A 22,199-nucleotide genomic window follows, 5' to 3' on the forward strand; every position below is an offset into this window, starting at 1 on the left:
TATTTGGGATTGCCCCGACCCAGGTCACCTACCTGATTTGAAGTAAGAGGCACAAAAGCTGTATTGGTGAATAGCGAATAGAGTTACATAGGATTTGAATAAGGAATCTGGTGGGCTGAGGCCAGTAGATGAGAGGCTTCCTAATAATGCACTGAAAGGAAGATGACTTCCATACCTCTGCTTCTGTGCTGATGAAGTGAGATTATATTCTACTTGATATTGTGAAGGAAAAAATGTCTATTCTTCTTTGATCTTGCTTAGAGACTTTCTTTTCCATTTAAGGTGAAAGTGTTCCTGTCACAAAGATTAATCTACCCAACCCTTCAGAATATCCGAAAGCAATGGGAGATGAAATATACAGCCCAGAGGTGCATAAACGGCATACGTTGTTCTGTGGAACCAACGTAATTCAAACCCGTTTTTATACCGGAGAATTGGTCAAAGCTCTGGTAGTGAGAACAGGTATGGATTGTTAGGTTTGTCACTTGTTAACATGCTGCTCGCTGTTGTAGGTATATGTCAACTGCCACTTTGGAGTATTGTGTTGAATGTTGCTAAGCTTGGATAAATGAACATACCCCAAATAACTTGATAAATGTCTTACAACCGTAATAGAAGCGAACAATGGCCTGGAGAGTATCAGTTGGCAAGCAAGACAGTGAATCAGTCTCTAGCATCAAATGAAAACCTACCTGAATGCATTTTCAGGTCCCTGAGGTGTCTTTTAGGGCGTTGGCTGAAATGCATGTGCTTCTGAAAAGGTTTGGCATTATGTGGGTAGTGAGGAACAGCTTGCTTTGGTGGACTCCTTGGCACTGTCAGCTTTCTTTGCCACAGTTTTGTCAAAGCACATAACATCTGCTTTAAAAAAATGTTTGATCTGGCCTTTTCTTACAGAAGTGCTTATTCATGCTAATGTCTTAAAGGCTTGATTTTAGATAATACAGATGTTCTATTAAAAACAATTGCACAGACTAATGTGGTTGTGGGATTCTGCTTTACAAAGATGATATTAAGAAAACCACCACAAAATAGATGAACATAAGCTTTAATCAAGCTACGGTAGAATTGGACAGAATGAATGTGTCTACGTTGACTGGAATACTGCTTAAAGCAAGTTCTCCAGCAAGTAACTTCATCCTAATTAGCCTCTTCTTTCTCTGGTGTCTACTCTTCACCTTCTGTTAGTATGTCTTAGCAGTTAATGTTCTGATTTTTATTTAAATTAAATTAATTAGTGTCTTTCTAGAGGCTTTTATTAGTCTTTTTTTCCAAAGTAAAATATTTCCCTTCCTTTGAACACATCTCCCCTTTAATAATGTCCATCTCAGCTTCTTTTGTTTCTTAAATAAGAAGTTTTATGTGCCAAACCTGGTGTGTATATGCAGATAGGTTGTCCAAAACAGCAGCAGAAATGAACTGCTGAAGACTTATTAATTGTACTCTGTGGGAATGCTTTTTTATTTCAGTCTGGAACTCTTAGAAGGAGAACTGTAATTGCTTCCAACACAGTGAGTCTTACTGCCCTGACAGCTGAAGTTGTTTTGTAATGTTCTCTTTGCCCCTGGCAGGTCAGGGTTAGCTCCTGTGTTGCGAGTAGGATGAATTGAGCTCTGTGGAACTTGTTCAGATTTTATGTATGGACAAGTGCGCTTCTCCTGCTGTGACTGTAGATGGAGAGAGGAGTAAAGGGGTTAAAATCCTTCCTGTTCTCCTGCCTGGTTTACAGGGACAGACTGTTTTCAGGCAAGTAGGGAATTCCCCGTTCCACAGAAGTGGGATAGATGTCACAGTGCTTGTAGTTTCTTGCTCCTAAGATGTCTGATAGTAAGAACTGAGGTAGTTCTAACCTAGAGAGATGCAAGTAAAATCCCTTTATCTGAGGAACATGGGTTGCCACAAAATTGAAGATGCTAGAAAATTTAGTCCTTGGAAGAGGAGAACTCCATATAGTTGTGTGCAAAGACACGCAGTTTTCATCTTGTCGTAAATCAGGATGTAATCTGATGTGCTGGGACTGAACTCTCAGCACTCTTCAGACTTAAGCCTTAAACGTGAAATGTTGGTGTTAGATACACATAAAACACCAATGAACTAAACCTACTCTTTGTTTTCGCTGTTGAAGCTCAGTTCATTGATAGATTAATGTATATGTCATTGTGGCTCCTATCGTGGTTGTAACAAACCAAAAATTGGTAACTTGTTTTAGGGAACAGAAATGTTCACTAAAGCTATCCGCATGTCCAGCGTGTTCTCAGGACACCACATAAGGCTTTCATTTATGGTTTTACCCTGGTGTGTTCTAGCCTGTGTGGCTACAGAACCTTCTGCAAAGCCATTAAAAAAATCGAAAGTAGTTCTGACTCTTTTTTTTGATTGCTGTGTCGAATTACAAAGCGTTATTGACTCAGTACTCAAGTACATACTGACATGCTGAGCTGCTCTGAACAGGCCCACGGTTTGTAGTCCGCAGTAGTGAATTCAAAGCCTGGAGGCTTCATGCCTTGTTCGTTGTGTGATGAACTCACCCTCTTTAAGACTGATGCAGTAACTGCTTCGTTCTGGTAGAATCCTGCATGCCACGTCTCCCAGCGTGGAGGGCTTAGCCTTTGCTGGGAGGGCTTACAGGCTGAGGAGCTGCCACTAACGCCAGCGGACCTATTGAGGTTATAGGAATACACTTTGAAGTCTAAACAGATTCAAAATGTTTGAGGCTTACAAAATTGGGCACTGGTGTTGGCCTCTCCACATACTGAGGCAAAGGTTCACGGAAAATCTAAGGCTGGCTGGTTGTCTGACTTTAAGACCCATAAAGACCAGTCTCCTAGCTCAGGTGTCAGTCAAGGGGTGGGCTCTCCAGAAAATGAGACTCTGCACTGCGTTTATTTTTTCCTGAATCTATCCTTCTGGCCGTTAATTGAGCTTACACAGACTTGCCATTAAAGTATTTAAAGTTGGACTCTGAATAACTTCATTTTTGCAAGGACTGGCACAATTAAACAACCCAAAAATATACCCGCTGGCTCTGCACTGTGAGGGCCAAAACGCAGCACAGCAAATCCCTCCGGTTGCCTCAGCTGCGTGTCCTTGCCGTGGGAGTCAAGCACTGGGTATGATGTGCACATGTGTTGTTGAAGCACCTTAATTACAGTACTGCAAAATGCCTACTGCGTATTGAGAAACAGCCTTAATGAAATTAGTAGCTTAAGGGTTTCATTGAGGGTTTTAATAATTTGAATAACTTTGCTCTTGTTTATACTTTAAATACCTTACTCCTTTTTATTTCTAGGCTTTAGTACTGCCAAAGGACAGCTTGTTCGTTCCATACTATATCCAAAGCCAACTGATTTTAAACTCTACAGAGATGCCTATTTGTTTCTCCTGTCTCTGGTAGTGGTGGCAGGCATTGGGTTTCTTTACACAGTTGTCAACAGCATCTTGAATGAGGTACGTTTTAATTTCTTGTCCAGAACCTTATTTTAATGGTGGATTTATCATGATTCCCAGCACACTTCAAATGATGGAAAACAATTTGATTTTAGTTGAAAACTTTTTTGCTTTATTTTGTATAGGTGAAACTCAAAAGACAAGCTTACTGAGAACAAAATCCACCAGAGAAGCACAATTTGAATATGTTACAGTGAAATTTGAGTTAACCTCAGTTTCCACTGACCCAGTTGCTAGACTTTTATCTTTACTGAATGCAGGATTACCATCTGACTGATGCCCAGTTGTAAGAAATAGGATACAGCACATCTAAAGCATGATGCAGGCAAAAAAATCCTTACCAAGAAATTGATAACTGATAACTCGATAACACTAATTATTTTTTTATCTCAGTCATTGTTTTAAAGAACGATATTTGCAGGGGGAAAGTGAAAACTTGAAGTTCTGGGTTGTGGACAATTTAGGACTGGATTATGATGGTTGCTGATGATGGGTGAAGGTTGCGCTAGGTTTTTGGGCAATCCAGAACATGCTGTACTGGGGAAAGCAATGAGCAGATGTTGGGTTTGGTAGCAGTGATGCAATGCTTCTGTGGGATAATGAATCTTTAAGTAGCCAGTTGTTGGTGGTTAACTCTGACCTTTATTGCAGGTTCCAGCTCATACCATCATCATTGAGTCTCTTGACATCATCACTATCACGGTGCCTCCGGCGCTGCCTGCTGCCATGACTGCTGGTATCGTTTATGCACAAAGAAGGTTGAAAAAAATTGGCATCTTCTGCATCAGCCCGCAAAGGATAAATATTTGTGGCCAGCTGAATCTTGTGTGTTTCGATAAGGTTAGATGAATTTTGAAACTTTGTGTTGCCACCCGAAGAGGCGTTGTATTATAAATGGCAATTTGTATCATTTTGGTCCTCTTAGCTTCCAGGTATTCAGTGTTCACCAACTGTTAACTCACTTTAATTAGCCGGCTCTAAAAAACTGTTAGAATACAGAGCTGCTTTTTTATCTCAAGACTTCCAAGTCCTGACTTACTACTGGCACTTCCCATTTTCATTTATTTCAATAAACCATCATATTTAGTTATTATTCCTTAACAGAAACATGAGTGAAGGGCAGTAATGCCACTAGCCAGAATCCTTTACTATTAGCTAATTCTTAGATAAAATTAATTTTCTTCCTTAGATGTTTTTCTAACATATTAAGTACCCGATCTAAATTTATTATTTCCATTTTAAGTATATTCTAGTTACTGTTTTAGCTATGTAAGAAAGCAGTGCTAAGTGTTTATTACCCCTGAATACAGAGATACTGAGCTATCATTAGATTTTAAGGGTTTGTCCTGCCTTTAAGGTGGGGTGTGGTTGCTTTGAATAGGGTTTTTGAAGTTAATTAGGTTAATTAGAATTTAGGTACTAGCAAAAAGTGAGGGAGATACTGCATTTCCTGTCCTGAAGTCTTGATTTTTGAGTGAAAACAATATAAAATATATTGTTCAGGTGTAATTTGATTGATTAGCTGTTAATTTTTGCTTTACTGGAAGATAACTTGTTTCTGAAGTCTTTTTCTTCTTGCCATGCCCCTTGGTTTATTTGGCAGACTGGCACACTTACTGAGGATGGCTTGGATCTTTGGGGAATTCAACGGGTGGAAAATGCTCGGTAAGGTTAAGCTTAGAGCTGATAGCAAATATGGTATTTAGTTGTGCTTTAACAGCTTCAGCAGAATAGAACAGAAGATTCAATGTGAGCTCTTCCCTTTGCATTTCTGTAATAAGCTGTAAGAATCCAACTGAATATATGGTTTAGGTGTAATGAAAGTTGTAACTCTTATGAGGCTGAGGTGAAATTTAATTTGTTAAAGTCTGAGATCTCATTGGGTTCGTACTGCAGAAATTATGCAGGTAAAGTATAGCATGTTTCCTTAATCCTGTCACACTAAGTGGTGACTTTTTGACTGCTAAAGTGAATCATCTTAGGCAGACAACAGAGTTTAAGTACAAAGTGGTGAGGCCTCTGTACGCAGAATCAAACTAGACGTGAATTAACAGAAGGAGGCAGAAGTTGTGACTGTTTCTGAAGATTCCAGCCTCAAGAGTCTCTGTCTGTTTTCTGTGATGTGTGAAGAGACTTGTGCAGTCAATTTTTTCCTGTTAATCTAAACAAACCTTTTGAATTGGCTCATTATAAATAATTACAGTGCTAAGTATATTATAACTTCATTGTTTTAGTTTCCTTTTGCCGGAAGAGAGGGCTTGCAGTGAGAGCTTGCTGAAGTCCGAGTTCGTTGCTTGCATGGCAACCTGTCATTCCCTTACGAAAATTGAAGGGGTACTTTCTGGGGATCCGCTTGATTTGAAGATGTTTGAAGCAATAGGATGGGTAAGTGTCTGCCTTGATAAATAACCTGAAATTTCCCATGCTGTTATATATAAGATAATCCATTATATGCTATTTCAAGCTGTAACTGTAAAACGGTGGGCTTTTGGCAATGCCCCTGTGTCAAAGGAAGTTATGATCCTAAAATGTGTTCTGTATAACAGTTCATAGAACTGAAAGAATCTGAAGAGCTAACTTACGGTGTTGTGTGGGGCAGGGTTTCAATGCTTATAATAAACATGTAAAATAGATAAGTGGATCTTGAGTTAGCTGCTAAATTAAGACAATTCTCACAGGAAATCATGTTCAGAAAGATCATTGCACCTTGGGCTGAGTTCCAAGAGTGGTTTTTTTTCTGAAAATTACATTATGAGAAAATAAAATTTAATGAATATATAAATTAGTTGATTATTTTTCATACAGATTTTAGAAGAAGCAACTGAAGAGGAAACAGCCCTTCACAATCGAATCATGCCAACAGTGGTTCGGCCTTCAAAACAGCTTTTCCCAGAATCTAAGCAAGCAACAAACCAAGAAATGGTATAAAAATTCAAAGCAGTTCTTTGAGTTAAAGTAATCCTTCATGTTAAACAAATAGATTCTACTGTATGCTGTGGTACAGGCTGATGTAGTTCAAACAGGAGCAAAACTGTGGTTTTTGATGTCAAAATAGAGAAGACGTGTTTAAACTGTTTTTAAAGGCAGTGGTTCAGTATATGCCACTTCAAGGTGAGCAAGCTGACTGCCAGGATTATTACCCTCACAGACTGGTTATAAAGTGCTGGAATGCTTTTTGAGCCTATGCATTGTAGTATTAGTATCATTAACAAATTCTTACTGTGCTAATGAAGTGCTTAGGTGTGCTCACCTTGCAGTTTCAATTAAAACGATTGCTAATGTCACTGCACAGTACACAATTCTTGCCACCATTGTACCTTTGAGGGGTATGTTTTAATTAAGTGCAGAGTTAAAAATAAAACGTACTTGGCAGATTTTAAATTTTCTTCTGTCTGCGCTTTGAAGTGTTTTTCTAAACAAGAAGGGGAACTGAAGCATGTGACTGTCTGCCCAGATTATCACAGAGCAGGGTGGCGGGAGGGGGTAGCAGGTTGGTTCTGTGCGGGTGTTAATTCTGCAGTGGCTAGAAACGTCATTTTTTTGGTTGAGAACTGGGAGTGCACGTGCAGCAGTAATTACTGTGCAGCACTTGACGCATGAGCAGTCTTGAGACTTATTACGTGACTTGTTTTGGGGATCTGCTTAATAATAATGGCCTCACTCTGAAATACCATAGTCCTTGAATCACTCACGTAGGCTAAACGGACACAGGTTTGACTGTGAAAGGTCTTACAAATTCCAGTCAAGAAACCAAGCTCTGTAGTTCTGCCGTGCCTCAGTAAGTAAAGGATACTAAGCAGCTGCAGGGTATTCACTTCCCCTTTATGAACTCCATTACAAATATAATGTGACTCTTTATTGAGAACGCTGTGTGGATTTATTTACTGATTTATGTTGAAACAGTTTGTAGCTGGAAAAAATACTTTAAAAAATTTCGAGTAAATATATTTTTTTCTTCTTTTTTAGGAATTGTTTGAGCTTTCGGTAAGTATGCTTTCTTAATGAAGCATGTACCTCTCTTTCAGAATGTCTGTAGATGTAACCCTTTTCTTCCTTCCTTCCTGTGTGACCCAGACAAGTTATGAGATTGGAATTGTGCGCCAGTTTCCATTTTCTTCAGTTTTGCAACGCATGTGTGTAATAGCGAGAGTTCTAGGGGAGAAGAGGATGGATGCTTACATGAAAGGTGCCCCTGAAGTGATTGCCAGCTTGTGTAAGCAGGAAACAGGTAAAGGAACAAACTGTTTTTGTTTCTTGCGTAGCTCAGCTGGAATATGAGTAATTATAACTCTAAAATTTTTACAGTTCCTGTTGACTTTGACTGTGTCCTGGAAGAATACACTAAGCAGGGCTTCCGAGTTATTGCTCTTGCTCACAGAAAATTGGAGTCTAAGCTTACATGGCACAAAGTCCAGACTATTAATAGGTAAGTGTGACTTCACTTTTGTATTAAGTAACAGGCTTTAAAAGCTGCATGCTTTGAATTAATCATGTAATGTTTATTTTTGTTTAAGTCAATTACTACTTTTCTTTAGCTTTCTTCTGTCTTGAGATAAATAGTTCTGTGCATTCTTATTTGTACCCTGGACAATACATACAGATTTAAGATGAGGAATGTTTAATTTATGCTAACATGGCAGAAAGTCCTCATCTGATTTCTTTGTTACTCAAACACACGTATCTATTAAAGGTAATGGCATGTAGTGGAAACCCTCCTGTGCATGTTTGATTGGGTTTCTTCATCTGCTGTAGGCAGCGTGGCTGCTTACTCACCAAAAAGCTGGTCAGAAAGGTCTGGAAGGTAGAAACGTTTCTTCGTTCAAAGGGCAGTATTTCCTCTTAATTACTCTTCAGCTGGTCCCTGTTTTGTGGATAATGCTGATAAACATTATCCACACTAATAAAATGAAACACTAATTTCCATAGTGTTTCAAAGTGTAGCATCGCTCTGAAATGGCCAGTTCTGATTTTGCAAAGCAGTACAAGGCAGAGAAATGTTTTTTTCAGTTCCAGGTGTGAAAATCTACAGTAGCAGCAAAACACTCAACAACTGTAAATACACTGACTTTCATGTAAACCCAAGTTAATTAGTTGCTTCACTTAATTAGCTAATTGTCTGTTAATCTTACTAGCCTAATATAATTTGGTAGCTTGTATGTGAAGGTTCAGCTAATTTAGAGATTAGAGATGCACATTCTAACAAATCTTAAAATATGACTGTGAATGCAGTTAGCTTCAGAGCATTTCTTTCTAGCAATAACCTTTCTTTTGGAGAACGCAGTTTTTTCTAGAAAGACTTCTCATGGAAGAAACTAAAAATAGTGCTTGAGAGGACATATTTTCTCATACTGCTTTTCAACTAAACCAAGGGAAATAAGAATAAATAATTGTTAATGATGTTATCCCCAGGTTGCTTTATATAAAGCAAATTCTTCATTTTTCATGGTCAAAAAATAAACATATCACTTTGATAAACAGAAAATCAGGCTCTTCAAGCTGCATCTAATAATTGTTATTCTTCCTTGCCTCCTTTTCTACAGAGATGCTATTGAAAGCAACATGGATTTTATGGGGTTAATTATAATGCAAAACAAGCTAAAGCAAGAAACCCCTGCTGTACTTGAAGATTTGCATAAAGCCAACATTCGCACTGTCATGGTTACAGGTCAGCGTGTGAACATTCATACTCAAAAGACAAAAATCCACCTTGTGGATGCCCCATCCCTGGAAGTGTTCGAGGCCAGGCTGGACGAGGCTTTGACCAACCTGGTCTAGTGGAAGGTGTCCCTGCCCATGGCAGCGGGGTTGGAACTGGATGGTCTTTAAGGTCCCTTCCAACCCAAACCATTCTGTGGTTATATGAAGTAAAACTTTAGTGTCAGTAGTCTGGGATTACACTGGATCTGTAGCAACAGGGAAGTTTACAAACTACTGTGAGAATATTCAGACACCGATGTTTCTTTTTGGGTGAAAGTTGCTTTACTAAGTCAGATATAGAAACCAGTATGGAGATTAATTCTACTTTGTAGCTTCCTTTCCCTAGCTCCACCCACAAGGTACTTTATACTAAATCAAAAACCTTGGAAGTGTCCCAGATCAGACTAGGTGAAAGCCCGGGTCTGATCTTATGGCTGACTCTGTTTTGAGCAGGAGGTTGGACTAGATGATTTCCCATTTTGATTTATATGATGATTAATCACTTTCTGTTGGACTTTTTTGGTAAGAATGATTCCTTATGTTCCCATAAGTGGGATAGGTATCTGTGCTCGGTGTTTTCCATGCAATAGGTGTGTGTGCTTTTTAAATTGCCGATACTGCAACTTTGGAGTAATGTTTTGATAGGATAGCAATACAACTCAGTGTTTGCCTGTTCTCTGACTCTGTTTAAAAGGTGGTATTTTAAATGGCCCCATGTTTTCCTGCCTCATTTTCAGTATATACTAAGACTTGCTCAATAAGAGATCTTTATGGCTGAAATAAGCATACAGAGTTAATAGGGATGGTAGTGCAGGGAAGGGTTTTAACGGGCTGGGCTTTGAATAATGGCTGTAGACTTGATTTACCCTGAGGTTGTTGCTGGTACGTTACGCAGTCCTCCTAGTTTAAAACTGCCTTTGTTAGCTTCTCTCTGATGTGGGATATCAGTATATTCCATTGACCCTTTTCTAACTAAACCCTTTCTAAATGCAATTGTTTAACAGGGGATAACATGTTAACTGCTATCTCGGTGGCCAGAGACTGTGGAATGATTCTACCTCAGGATAAGGTCATTATTGCTGAAGCACTACCTCCAAAGGATGGGCAGGCTGCCAGGATCAACTGGCATTATGCAGATACCCTCGCAAAATGCACTAGTTCATCACCAGCCATAAACTCAGAGGTAATAAGAGCATTATTGTTTGTAAGCAGTTAGTTTTACTGTAGAGTTTCTTTCTTTTTGTCTTACTCTGTTAAGCAGCAAATCTGCTTATAAGTGTCAAATGAAAACTGATGTACTAGATAACTTTCAGATTTTGAAATACCAAAGAGTAGTGAAACAGCTGGGGGCGGTAGTTTTTTAACTGTGATACAACATTTGACATTTTAGCTGTGCAGGAGACAAGGGGTTTTTCCACATCTCAGTTTAAGACTGCTCGAAACAGCTGGGGGCGGTAGTTGATACAACAACTGTGATACAACATTTGACATTTTAGCTGTGCAGGAGACAAGGGGTTTTTCCACATCTCAGTTTAAGACTGCTCTAACTGCTTGTAGTTGAAACAGTGAGCCACATGTTCATATTACTAAATAAATGGTTTCATTGTATGAGGTTTTCTATCGAGTAACACTGTTAGAAACCTCCTCTAGCGTGGGATCTCTTGGAATACCCCTCTGAGTATTAGCTTGAAATTCAAAAGTATTTGTGTAAATACACTGCAGCTAGATTATTAAACTACTTTTGATAGGATATTCCAGTTAAATTGGTCCATGAAAGCCTTGAGGATCTTCAGATGACCAAGTACCATTTTGCAATGAATGGGAAGTCATTTGCAGTGATTTTGGAGCATTTTCAGGACCTGGTACCCAAGGTGAGCATTTCACTGGAGTGTGGGCACTTTTGATGGTGAACAGGCTTTGCCCTGCGAGCATTAAGAAATCTTCTGTCTTCCAGCTTGTGTTACATGGCACTGTGTTTGCTCGCATGGCGCCTGATCAGAAAACCCAGCTGGTGGAAGCTTTACAAAATGTAGAGTAAGTATTTGCTTAAACATAGAAGGCGCGAGGGTTGAAAATGTGGTTGGTGTGGTAGGAAAAAAAAATTGTGTGCTGCTAGCTGTTTTGCCAAATGAAAAAGGCTGGGCTAATAAAACTTCCTTGAGTTGGCAAATCAGCTTGTTAGCTGGGCAGGAAGGAGAGTAGTACCATCTGCTGGTGAGTTGGGAAAGTTTCAGGCTTTTAATGAAGTTATAAATGATGAATAACTAAACTGACTAACGTATTTTATAAATCTGGTTGCTTGGCTTAAGAAATAAATCCATCAAGTGTCTCTGTGTATTAAAGAAGTATTGATGGGATGACTTAAGTTCACATCAGGATGCTGTTTGTTGGTGTCAGGCCCTGCAGCGGTACAAAATGCTACAAAAGTCTGCCTAGAGCAAAGATGCTTCAGGCCACCTTGGAGTGAGAGGGATGATAACCACAGTTGGTTTGACTGACATGGCTAAGTCATGTTACTTTTCTCTCCACTTCCTTACATGTATAATGGGAACAGTAATTGCTTTCAGCATTAACAGCCATTCATTGTTATGCACAACCTGAATCAAGTCCAATAACGTAGAAGTATTTAATGAAATAAGCTAAATGGACTGTGATTAGGGAATGGTTCAGAATGCTGACAATGGTTTGGATTTTCCAGTTACTACGTGGGCATGTGCGGAGATGGAGCAAATGACTGTGGCGTAAGTACATTCTTATTTTCCTTACAACTGTTCACCTAAATTTTACAGCCGAAAGCAAGATTTAAAATGTTCTCTATTTCAATGTTAACCGGCAGGCGCTAAAGAGGGCACATGGTGGTATATCTCTGTCTGAACTTGAGGCTTCTGTGGCATCACCATTCACTTCCAGGACACCTAGTATTTCCTGCGTGCCAAAGCTGATCAGGTAATGCCACTTACAGCGAGCTTGAATGCGTCTGTGTAACTTGTTTGGCGTACCCTCTGTTAGTATTAAGTTTCACACTGTGGGAGGCCAGTTTGAATTAAACCCAAGCTATATGTTTTCAGTAGTTTTATTTCTTTACCGAAGGAACTCTGAGCAAAAGCTTGACAGAGCATGATTTAGTATTGCTTTATAAACCCTTTTGTCCATGTAAAATTAACTTTTTGGAGCGTGACCAAGCTTCTACACATTAGTGTTTAATTTGATGTTTTAGAATCACAGCATGGTTTGGGGGGAAAGGGACCTTAAAGCCCATCCAGTTCCCCCCCCCCTGCCATGGGCAGGGACACCTTCCACTAGACCAGGTTGCTCAAAGCCTCATCCAGCCTGGCCTTGAACACTTCCAGGGATGGGGCATCCACAGCTTCTCTGGGCAACCTGTTCAGTGCTTCACCACCTTCCCTGTGATTAGCTCCCTTTAATTGCAGCTAACGTTTTGCTAAGCAGACTTCAACTGCTTGCCCAGAAAGCTCTGTAGTTACATGATTGCATTTGTTTTGACAGGGAAGGCCGTGCTGCTTTAATAACTTCCTTCTGTGTGTTTAAGTTCATGGCATTATACAGCATTATCCAGTACATCAGTGTTACTCTGCTATATTCTGTAAGTATTCTCTGGGTGCTTAAGCACTGTCAGCATAATTCAGCAATGTGGAAATTGATAGATTAATATAAACTGTTGCAAGTCCCTGAGTAGACAACACCTGCATTCTAAAAACTATCTTTGGACTAAAAGTATTGTTAGGTTTTTTTGCCTTTTTTGGGGTTTTTTTTATATTAACTGTGTGAAACGTGGTAGTATCAGTTTAAAAAAGGCAATAACTAAGGTCTGTGAATGGAAAGTCTTCGCAGTGGTAAGTCCAAATAAGCATATAAATTAAACAAAAATACCATTTTCCATTATTTAAAAACTGTCAGCATTTTAAAATAGCCTGCCTTTAAATAAAGGGCAATGCATTACTTTTACACAAGGTGCTGCCTTTCAGTCCTTACAGTGTTGAGTTAGGAGGGGGCAGAAAGCAAAGTGAAGCACTTCCTGTTAATATGATTGGATTCACTATATGGCATGTGGTAGAGCTTTGTTTTAGTTGGTGTTCTGGTAAGTTAAACATGCAAATATTAAAGGGCTTTTGAGGTGGAAATTTTCACAACTCTATGACTTACACAGTAAGGTTAAGGTGTTTAGAGAACGGTGGGTGTAAGCTGTTGTTTCATTTGTTTGTAAGATTCAGTAATATAGGTTTGATTACAAACAAATTTCAATTACAAGTAGCTTATGCATCTTAAAAATTAAATAGTTTTATACTTTGATACTTCAGGGGTTGGTCTGTGAACTGTAGAGCACTCAGGACTCCTGCAGATACAGGAAGCCAGTTTAACAAGAGACTGTCTTGTGTATAGAGGGAAATGTAAAGAATTAATGCTGTAGGAGTGTGACTGTAACATGATTCTTGGTGTGAAGAAATTACCAATGTTTCAGTTGTGATTTCTGTCTAGATCCTGAGCAATTTGGGAGATTTCCAGTTTCTCTTCATTGATTTGGCAATCATTTTGGTGGTTGTCTTCACTAGTAAGTATTGTGCTGAATTATCCCGGCTGGTTTCCATGAAGCAGTTCTTGTAGTTCTCATTAATATCTAATTCCATGCTGTTTGGAGTTGGCACTGTGACATACAGTTAAGGTGTTAGGACTGCTACAGGATTTGCAGTAAGAAAACCAAACCACTGTGTGCCGAATTAGATTCATCTGAAGTTTGTGACATGCCCTCGAACAAAAAGCAGGTTGTGGGCATGATCTTAGAAAAGCAGTTCTTCACAGTACAGGAAGTCATAAATCTCTACTGACATGAGGAAACTGGCTTTGCATTCAAACCAGGAGTTGTTCCAGTATAATCTTTCTCAAATGTTTTGATTTGTTGCAATTTTAGCTGAACTTCTGTCTGCAAAATATTACACTCAAAAACTATTACCTAGTGACATATTTGATCCACATACGAACCTTCCCCTCAGTTCACTGGCTGACAGGAGAATTCCTTTTTCAAGCTTAGAAGAAAATGATTCTTTGAATTAATGGCAGACCAAAACTGAGGAGATGAGCTGTAAGTCCTTGTGCCAGACAAAGAGAATTTGAGCAGACACTGCTAATTCCTTAAGTCTCATGGCTTCTGCTGGTCTGTGCTGCTGGGGTAACCAGCCTGTAGAAGGCACTGTAGCATTATTCCAGTCTCATAATCACTTCAAAGTGGTTTCACACTTGCAGTCCTGGACTAGTTTTAAAGTGGTATCATGAGCAAGCTGTTCTAATTCCACAGGATGTGTACAGGGTAGAATCATGTAATGGGTAGTTAATGTTTTTTTTCTCTTTGCAGTGAGTCTGAACCCTGCTTGGAAGGAGCTTGTTGCACGAAGGCCTCCATCAGGTCTTATCTCAGGTCCACTTCTGTGTTCCGTTTTGTCTCAGATCATCATCTGCCTTGCTTTCCAAACCTTTGGGTTTTTTTGGGTCAAACAGCAGTCCTGGTATGAGCCTTGGACAACGGAATCTGAGTAAGTGTTTCAGTGGCTCCATGCGGGATGGAAAAGCTGTAGGCAACAATTGCTCTCTTCTTTATTGACCTCTCTGGGGACTTTGTAAAGAAATCTCTTGTACAGCTTTGGTCTGCTGAATTTTGTGTGGTAAGCATACTAATACATAGGAGTTACCCAATGGCTGCAGTGCCAAACTGGCTCAGAGCCAGACAGCAGGGTCTGGAGACTCCTCTGCTTTGGGACAGTTGAGATCAAACTTTGAAATGAATAGTTCAGACCTATTTAAACTCTTCTATATTAATAAGTTTTGTTTTCCTGTTAGAGTTCCAGTAAATCGAACTCATATTTCTGAAAATGAAGAGGTGTATTAATCTTTTCTTAGATTGCAGTGTTTTCTTACCTGTCTTCAAAGTGTATCTCCGGTGATAGTTTCTAAACAGCTCATGCAGTGTACTTACAAGCTGGAAGCTTGTAACTTGAAGCACAGAATTCACAAAAGTTGCTACCTCCCTGCTACAGGTGTAGCAAGAAATAACTCACCTGTAATAAGTTTTAAAGGCTAAGCTTTTTCTTATTGCTGTAGCAATTCGTTCTGTCATTACTTTTGTTAATAAGTAGGCCTTGTTTGCATCTTCTCCTTCACTCAGTGTTAATGTATTTAACTACAACCTCTTTTAACGTTGCAGTGCATGTGATGTATTGGATGCCGCAAACCCCATCTCTGCACACCACGGGAATGAGACTCTTCATGATGAACATTACATTAAAAACTATGAAAACACAACTTTGTTTTTTATATCCAGCTTTCAGTACCTCATAGTGGCAATTGTCTTTTCTAAAGGAAAGCCCTTTAGACAACCGTGCTACAAAAATCGTAAGTCCTTGCTTACTATGTACAGTTCCAAGTAAAGCCCCAAGTGACTGCACTTACTTATTTATGGCTTGGTTACAATCCTGTTGTGCTGCTTCAGCAGTAAGAGTGTTGCTAGGAGAATATTGTGCAATTATCCTCCAATAATCGGAGATGGAAATAGGGGAGTACTAAACTGTATGAAGAAACCTGTGGTGATAGTTTGTAGAAGTATGTGTGCATATATGTTTCAGCTCCACAAGTGAGCCAGTGAGAAACTGGGCCTGGCCTTCTGTCTCTTTATGGCTATCAGCACAACTTGTATTGCCAATATCCTCCTGGAAGGGGTTTAGAGGGAGAAATGAGTCCATGATATATGGAAAAATTGTCTGAAACTCTGGTTGTGAGATGGTCCAATTAAAGTATTTTTTCCTTCTTTTACAGTTCTGTTTGTTATATCTGTGATAGTTCTTTATGTCTTCATATTTTTCATCATGTTGCATCCTGTTGAATCTATTGACACATTTCTTGAGGTAAGATTCAGGGGATAAGCAGGTGTCTCTACTTCCTGGGATAACTGTTTGGCTGCCTTTTGGGCAAGCTTGACGCCTTTAGAGCTTTAACTTCATATCTCAGCGAGAGGGAAGGGAGAACTTGTAACTCTGAGCCTGTTCTGAATGTGTGTTTACTTCGTATGTGTGTTGCTAACCTCTGCCACCTTTTTCTCACAGCTGGTGTGTGTGCCATATGAGTGGCGCCTAAGAATTCTCATTATTGTTGTTCTCAATGCGCTTGTCTCCGTGCTGACGGAGGTAAGAAATTCAAATGGAAAAAATGCTTATCTCTTCAGGGTTTTTTTTTTTTTCAGGGTACATGGTTGTCTTTTGTTAGGAAGGTCTCTTCACAGCATGCCAGTGTTTTCTGTTGACTAAGTTTCTATTCCTAAAAACGTCCTTAGAGGCTAGATTTAAGGGGTCAAAAGGTTTTGTGGGTTAAAAGCATAATTTTAAAACCATTTTTATTAATAAAAAAGAGGGGAGGGAAGTTGAAAGACTTATTGTCCTGTGAAATAGCTTATACTCTCCATATTTATGTGCTGTGTTAATTCAGTTCAGAGTAACATAATATAGTAAAGAACTACATAAAACTGTTAGGGGAGCACATCTCATTCAGCTGGAACACAAATGTAGCTTACTGCTTAGAATAATGCAGGTCTATGTAACTTACTCATCTGATCCAACCCCAGAAGTAGAGATGGTCATGCAGATCTGCTTTTTGCAGCCCTGAGCTTGTCCAAAGTCAGTCACACTGGATGATGACCTCTTCTGCTGTACTTCCAGAGTTCATGTGGGCAGAAACATGCCCTACCATCCAGGTGCCCCTGTGTTGTTTCCAAGAATCTCAGTTTCACAGATGCATCTTCCAGAAGGAGTCTGGATCCAAAGCCAGTCATTTATTCCTGTGGTTAGTTGTCCTCCCTTATTTCCAACCTGAATACATTTGGGTTTTGGTTGCAGCCATTAGTCACTTTTTTTTCCTGCAAGATGGAAAAACCTTTCAGCATTATCTACTGCTTGCACACTGCGATTATCTGTTCTTACTCTACAACATTTTTGCAGCTTCTAGTCAGTATTTCCATTAGTGTGTGAGGGATTGCTATCAAGGTAACCAGCATAATGTTTGCTTGGATCATACCATTTGGCCTTTGAAGATTACCACAGCATTAATATTCTTTCCAGGTCACTAGTTTTTTTCCCTTTTATTGCAACTTGGTAAAAATAAAATCAACTGAAGGTTTTTCGGGTACTTCAAGAGTTATCAGGGTTTTGTGTTCAAAGTGTTGTTCCAAAGAGAATTTGCAGTATATGCTGTTATGTTGCTGCCTACCGGAACATGTTTTTCAGCGTTTTCACACGATGGGCGATAACTTGTCTTCTACAATCCATGTCAGTAGATACTCATTTTTTGGCCTTTGCCTTGTTGTTAATAAGTTTATGCTCTCCTAAAGATCCTGTGCCTGCCTGACAGTGTCTGGTACTTACTCTAACTGTGCTTGTGATGTTTTCCTTTATGCCCTTCAATTCTTTCATTGTTTTGTACTACTAAACTCTTACTAGGTTTTTTTTTTGCCTTTTTGATTTTTTAAAAGTTAGATTTTGTGTATACTGCTGTCTTTGCTAGTGAAACAAAATAGTTATCTGAAGCTGCAGACCCGTGGCTTCTTTGTCTTCCGATGAATTTAAAACAGACCTCCTAGATAGAAATATTTTTTCCTGTTTACATTTTCTAGTCAGTTTTGATGATTGTCTTACCATCTCTGGGAAATCAGGGTTTTTTTTTTTAAACACTAAGATTATTCCTTGGAATTGAGCTTTTTGTGTTGATACGTGGAGTGTAAATAGGTCGTAGTTACCATTTTCAGTCCAGTGATAATCATTACTGAGAGAAGGAAACTTGCCTTCTGCTGAACAATTACTTCTTCTGCAGATGCTCTTTCTAACTTTTATGCACTCTGTTGGTGTTCCTGTTCTGGAAGTGTAAGGGCTTCTGGTCTGTGCAGTGTGTCAGCCCGCCTATCAGCACGTGCCTCTCAAGGACAGATGGTTCTCTGGCTTAAATGTTCATAACATTCCACTCCTGGGGCTTATTGGTTGCCACGTCAATCTGTAAACTTTAGAGTTCCTAGGAAGCATAACCTAAGCAATATAATTACTCTAGAGCATTTGCATTCACCCAGTATTTCAACCCTCACCGCACACCCCTCTTCCTATGCAGGTTTGAGTTAGCATCTTTCAGCACTTTAGTCACTTGATTGCCGTTACCAAAACGGGTAGGATGCTTTGTCACATTACCTTTAACCACACTTGCCTGTTAAACTTGTTGCCCGTGCTTTAGGAGTGGAATAGACCTAATTCTAGAATCTCATTTTCTTGACATTATGTGTTTTGGACGTTCTGCTTTCACTTAAACCCCATTATTTTCCCTGTTAACTGAATGCTTTGTTTAGACATAAGCTGCCTTACTGTACAGCAGCTGCCCAACCGAAGCACTGCCTGGCCATCCTCAAATCCCAAACCTTGTTTTACAATACAAACTTGACCTTCCATGACTTCAGCCTGCGTTTGTCCCACCTTTTGAACTGTGTCCAGCATGGCTCCCGGAAGCTCTTTCATGTGGTGCCAAGTCTTTGGGTCCAGTGGGTTATGTAGAAGTTGCAGGCTGTTTCATTCCTTCATGTCCAGCATAGCTCACTGCCCTTCTGTCCCCGTGTGTCCGGCTGGATGTTCTGCTCACTGCACTTTTCACCACAGAGTTACTGAGGTCAATCTGAGTATCTCGGAAAAGATGCTGGTGGCATCTCCTTATTTCTTTTAACAAGGTCTTCTGTCACTATATCACCTATAGTTTGTTCTGCTGGGACTAATCCCCCAGTAATTGCCTCTCTGAGTGTCTCATAATGATGAGATACACGAGGGATTGGATCTACCTATTGTCACACTAAACTCCCATGTAGTTTCTTAATCGCTCCTACAATAGGAATGATTTCTGATTCTTGTTGTCCCAGACATGTTTTCTGGAATGCTGCGTAAAGCTTTTGCTCCTTCCATGTGGGTGCCAGGCTGGGTTCACAAAGAACGCGTGTTCTTTCTGCCAGATGACAGAAAATACTGCACAACAAAGGCACATCCTGGCAGATGTTCCTCCTTACCCCGATGCCTGATACGGACATACTTAAACCAGACTGGCTTAAGAAATTAACATCTAACAAGCTGAAGATTTGCTGGCAAATGCTTTATAAAAGTGCAGTAAAATTCTGGTATATTACAAAATCATAAGCATTATAAAATGTGTTCTAAAAGTCTGGCTAGTGAGCTCCCGTTTCCCAGCGGCAGAGGTGAGTCAGATGTTAGGCATCAGTCAGTCTGTAGATCAGAGGTGTAGGCTCAGGGCTGTGGAAGATGCAGGTTCACACCTGTGTGGCCGGATTTGCTCAAGGCTCTCGAGTCCGCCCACGCAGCGCTATGGGAATAACAGGATGTACTGAACACACTGTTCAGCCTCTGCCCTCTTTTCCAAAATCTGGAAGGGCTCTGACAGAATTCCTTCAGACTTCCTGCTGGTGGCTCAGCATTCCCACCCCACTGAAGCTTTTCTGGGAATGCCACTGGTTTAAAATAAACTAGGAAAAAAGTGTGGCTCCAGGGTGAAGTTCACTATAACATCAGAGATGGTTTGAGGTGAAACTGCTTTAAGCACTCACGTCTGAAGTGCCTCACAGGTTGGTTTTTTAGTATTGAAACACATTAAGAATGTGTATTTATGGGGGTTTTTTAACCTGTATTGATGGATGCAATTTTGGTCACTGGTGCTATTGATTTAAAGTACATGTTCATATTCTTAAATCTCACGTGAGCACTTTAAGAATGAAAATGTTTTATCACTTAAGTACTGACAAGTAACGAGCTCCGTTTTGCCTGGCACTGAATTAGTTATGCCTAACACACTGTTTCAGGTTTTATTTGTAATATGCACACTAACAACAAATGATCATTAGTCTCTTTAATTCTTCCCGCTCACTGCAATGTCTCACAGAATGTCCTCCTTGATATGATCCTTTGGAAGGTTGTGTTCAATCGAGACAAACAAGGAGAATATCGCCTCACCATACCCCAGCCGCCTCAGGTTGGAGACTAGTATTTTGCTGTCATCATTTCAGTGCATGCAGATTAATTCAGTTTTGTCTTTTTTTTTTTTAAATGATCTAGAAGAGTCTGTTGCCTTACCTTAAGCTTAAGACTGTTAAAATTAGATTTCTGTAAGTTGAATATTAAAAAGAAAGGCTTCTGGTTGTATATTTTTCTCCTTGCTAACGCTTAGAGTTCAGCTCTGTGTACCAGGATGGGGAAGCAAACGCAGAGGATTGCTTTTAAAGCTTTTACATTCATTTTGCACATTAGCAAATTTTATTTGCATTATCGCAAGGTAGCTTGCTAGGACTGGGAACATCTTGATTTGCTTGGAAGCAGAATTGTTGATGCTGGGTCTAATCCAGTTCTGTCTTAAATTAATTGGCTGTAGGGTTTTAGAGCATCATTCGTGAGAGCAGTAACTAATAGCATGTACAAATGGAATGAGGCAAAATGGCAAATGAAGTACATTATTACAATTCAGATGGCTTGGGAGACTTTTGAAGGATTTAGCTTCTGGTTTTCAGGTGACCACAAATCTTGGTCTGGTCTGCCCCTCTGTCCTTAATACATGAAGGAAATCTGTGAATCCCATAAAACCTAGCTTTTTCTTTTTTTAAGCCTCCTGGCTTATTACTTTTAGCTGGTTGTACATTTGTTCGTGTTAGAATGGCAATGGTTTATTTCTCAGCACTAAATTTTATTGAAAGTATTCACCTCTGGCTTACACTTGTCTTTATGAGGCTGCTCAAGAAAAAAAATTGCTTTGTGTTCAGTGAAGAATGGAAGTTGTGTTTAAGGCTCATGTTTGGCTCAGGTCACCACTTGTTAGGAATTCAGAGCATGAAGATGACCGTATAGAATATATCTCCATGAAACTGTCAGCCTGGCCGACTACAGGTAGTCCCTGAGACCTGAGAGGAAGCCACTCTACAGAATGAGAAATGGTGCTTCTCTTCCCCAGCTAGTTGTTACACGCATTTAGGACTGGGAGAGGAAAACAGAAAGGAAGACTTGAGTTCAGTAATTTGTGTCTGTTTCAGTAACTATTAACACCTGTAGGACTTGGGTTTCACAGTATCACTTCTGCCACTTGCGGCTGGCTGGCTGCCTTCGGTTCAACAGTTCCTTGCTTCCCAAGTGTTTTGAGACTCTGGGAATGTGACTGCTATTTCTAGTCCAAAGTTTTGTTCTTCAATAGCAATGTTGTTTAATGGGGCCTGGTGCACCTGTGCTTATTGAAACTGATACAAAATATGCAAAAAAGCTGGTGGTGACCTTAGATGTTACTGCAATGCAGAATCCTTGGGCTTTCGTAATGTTTTTTTCAATGCCATTGCTATCATAGCGTAGAAGAGATGACAGAACAGGAGAGTGTCTGTACTACACTTTCTAGGTCCAATGTGACAATGACATAGTAAATTAGAAACTGAAGTAGTACTTTTCTTCTAGCAATTTGCTGTGTTGTTAGTAGTATTCATTTTTTCTTGTGGTAATCCAGTTTTCAAATCTTTCATTCCTGCAGGAGGCTGTGGATCGCTGTGGAGTCTGTTTCCTTTCTTCCCTCTTGGGTTGTAGAGAGAAGACACCAAAAGCCAAGTATATGCATCTAGCTCAGGAACTGCTGGTTGATCCAGAATGGCCACCGAAACCCAGGACAACAACAGAAGCAAAAGTACCATCCCAAGAAAACGGCTCCTATCAAATCATCACTGTAACGTAACGGTGGATCTTGGTGGCGTGTGTCTTTAGTAGTATTCAGAAGAATGTAATTTTAAGGCTTTATTTGAACTTGCAGTATACTAAATGTCAAATTCTAATGCAGATATTTCCATCTGGTGTGTCTCTCTGAATACCAGCTTCAGGGCCAGACATCTTACAGCTATACATTTTAAAAATGTAGGTTACCTTAGGCAGAACAAAACTGGTTGTGTTTCCTTCCACCTTCTTTCAAATTTCATTATTCTTAAATGAGATGTATTTGAAGGT

At 39.7% G+C, this 22,199-nt stretch overlaps 1 protein-coding gene across 1 annotated transcript; it reads left to right on the forward strand.

The window, feature by feature from the left end:
• Nucleotides 1-282: 282 nt before the first annotated feature.
• ATP13A3 (ATPase type 13A3) lies at nt 283-21,933 on the forward strand (the record flags this gene model as incomplete). The annotated part of the gene is made up of 23 exons (XM_010154955.1): nt 283-462; nt 3,290-3,447; nt 4,099-4,287; nt 5,051-5,112; nt 5,682-5,832; nt 6,253-6,369; nt 7,414-7,431; nt 7,522-7,675; nt 7,753-7,873; nt 8,988-9,112; nt 10,149-10,327; nt 10,893-11,015; nt 11,099-11,178; nt 11,843-11,885; nt 11,981-12,090; nt 12,652-12,748; nt 13,642-13,714; nt 14,513-14,690; nt 15,359-15,546; nt 15,967-16,055; nt 16,254-16,334; nt 20,116-20,205; nt 21,736-21,933. Coding segments are annotated over 23 exons (2,804 nt in total), but the record flags the coding sequence as incomplete, so codon positions are not given.
• Between the last annotated feature and the right edge of the window lie 266 nt (nt 21,934-22,199).

The sequence above is a fragment of the Eurypyga helias genome, unplaced genomic scaffold (assembly GCF_000690775.1).
Source record: "Eurypyga helias isolate BGI_N326 unplaced genomic scaffold, ASM69077v1 scaffold25487, whole genome shotgun sequence".
Lineage (NCBI taxonomy): Eukaryota > Metazoa > Chordata > Aves > Eurypygiformes > Eurypygidae > Eurypyga > Eurypyga helias.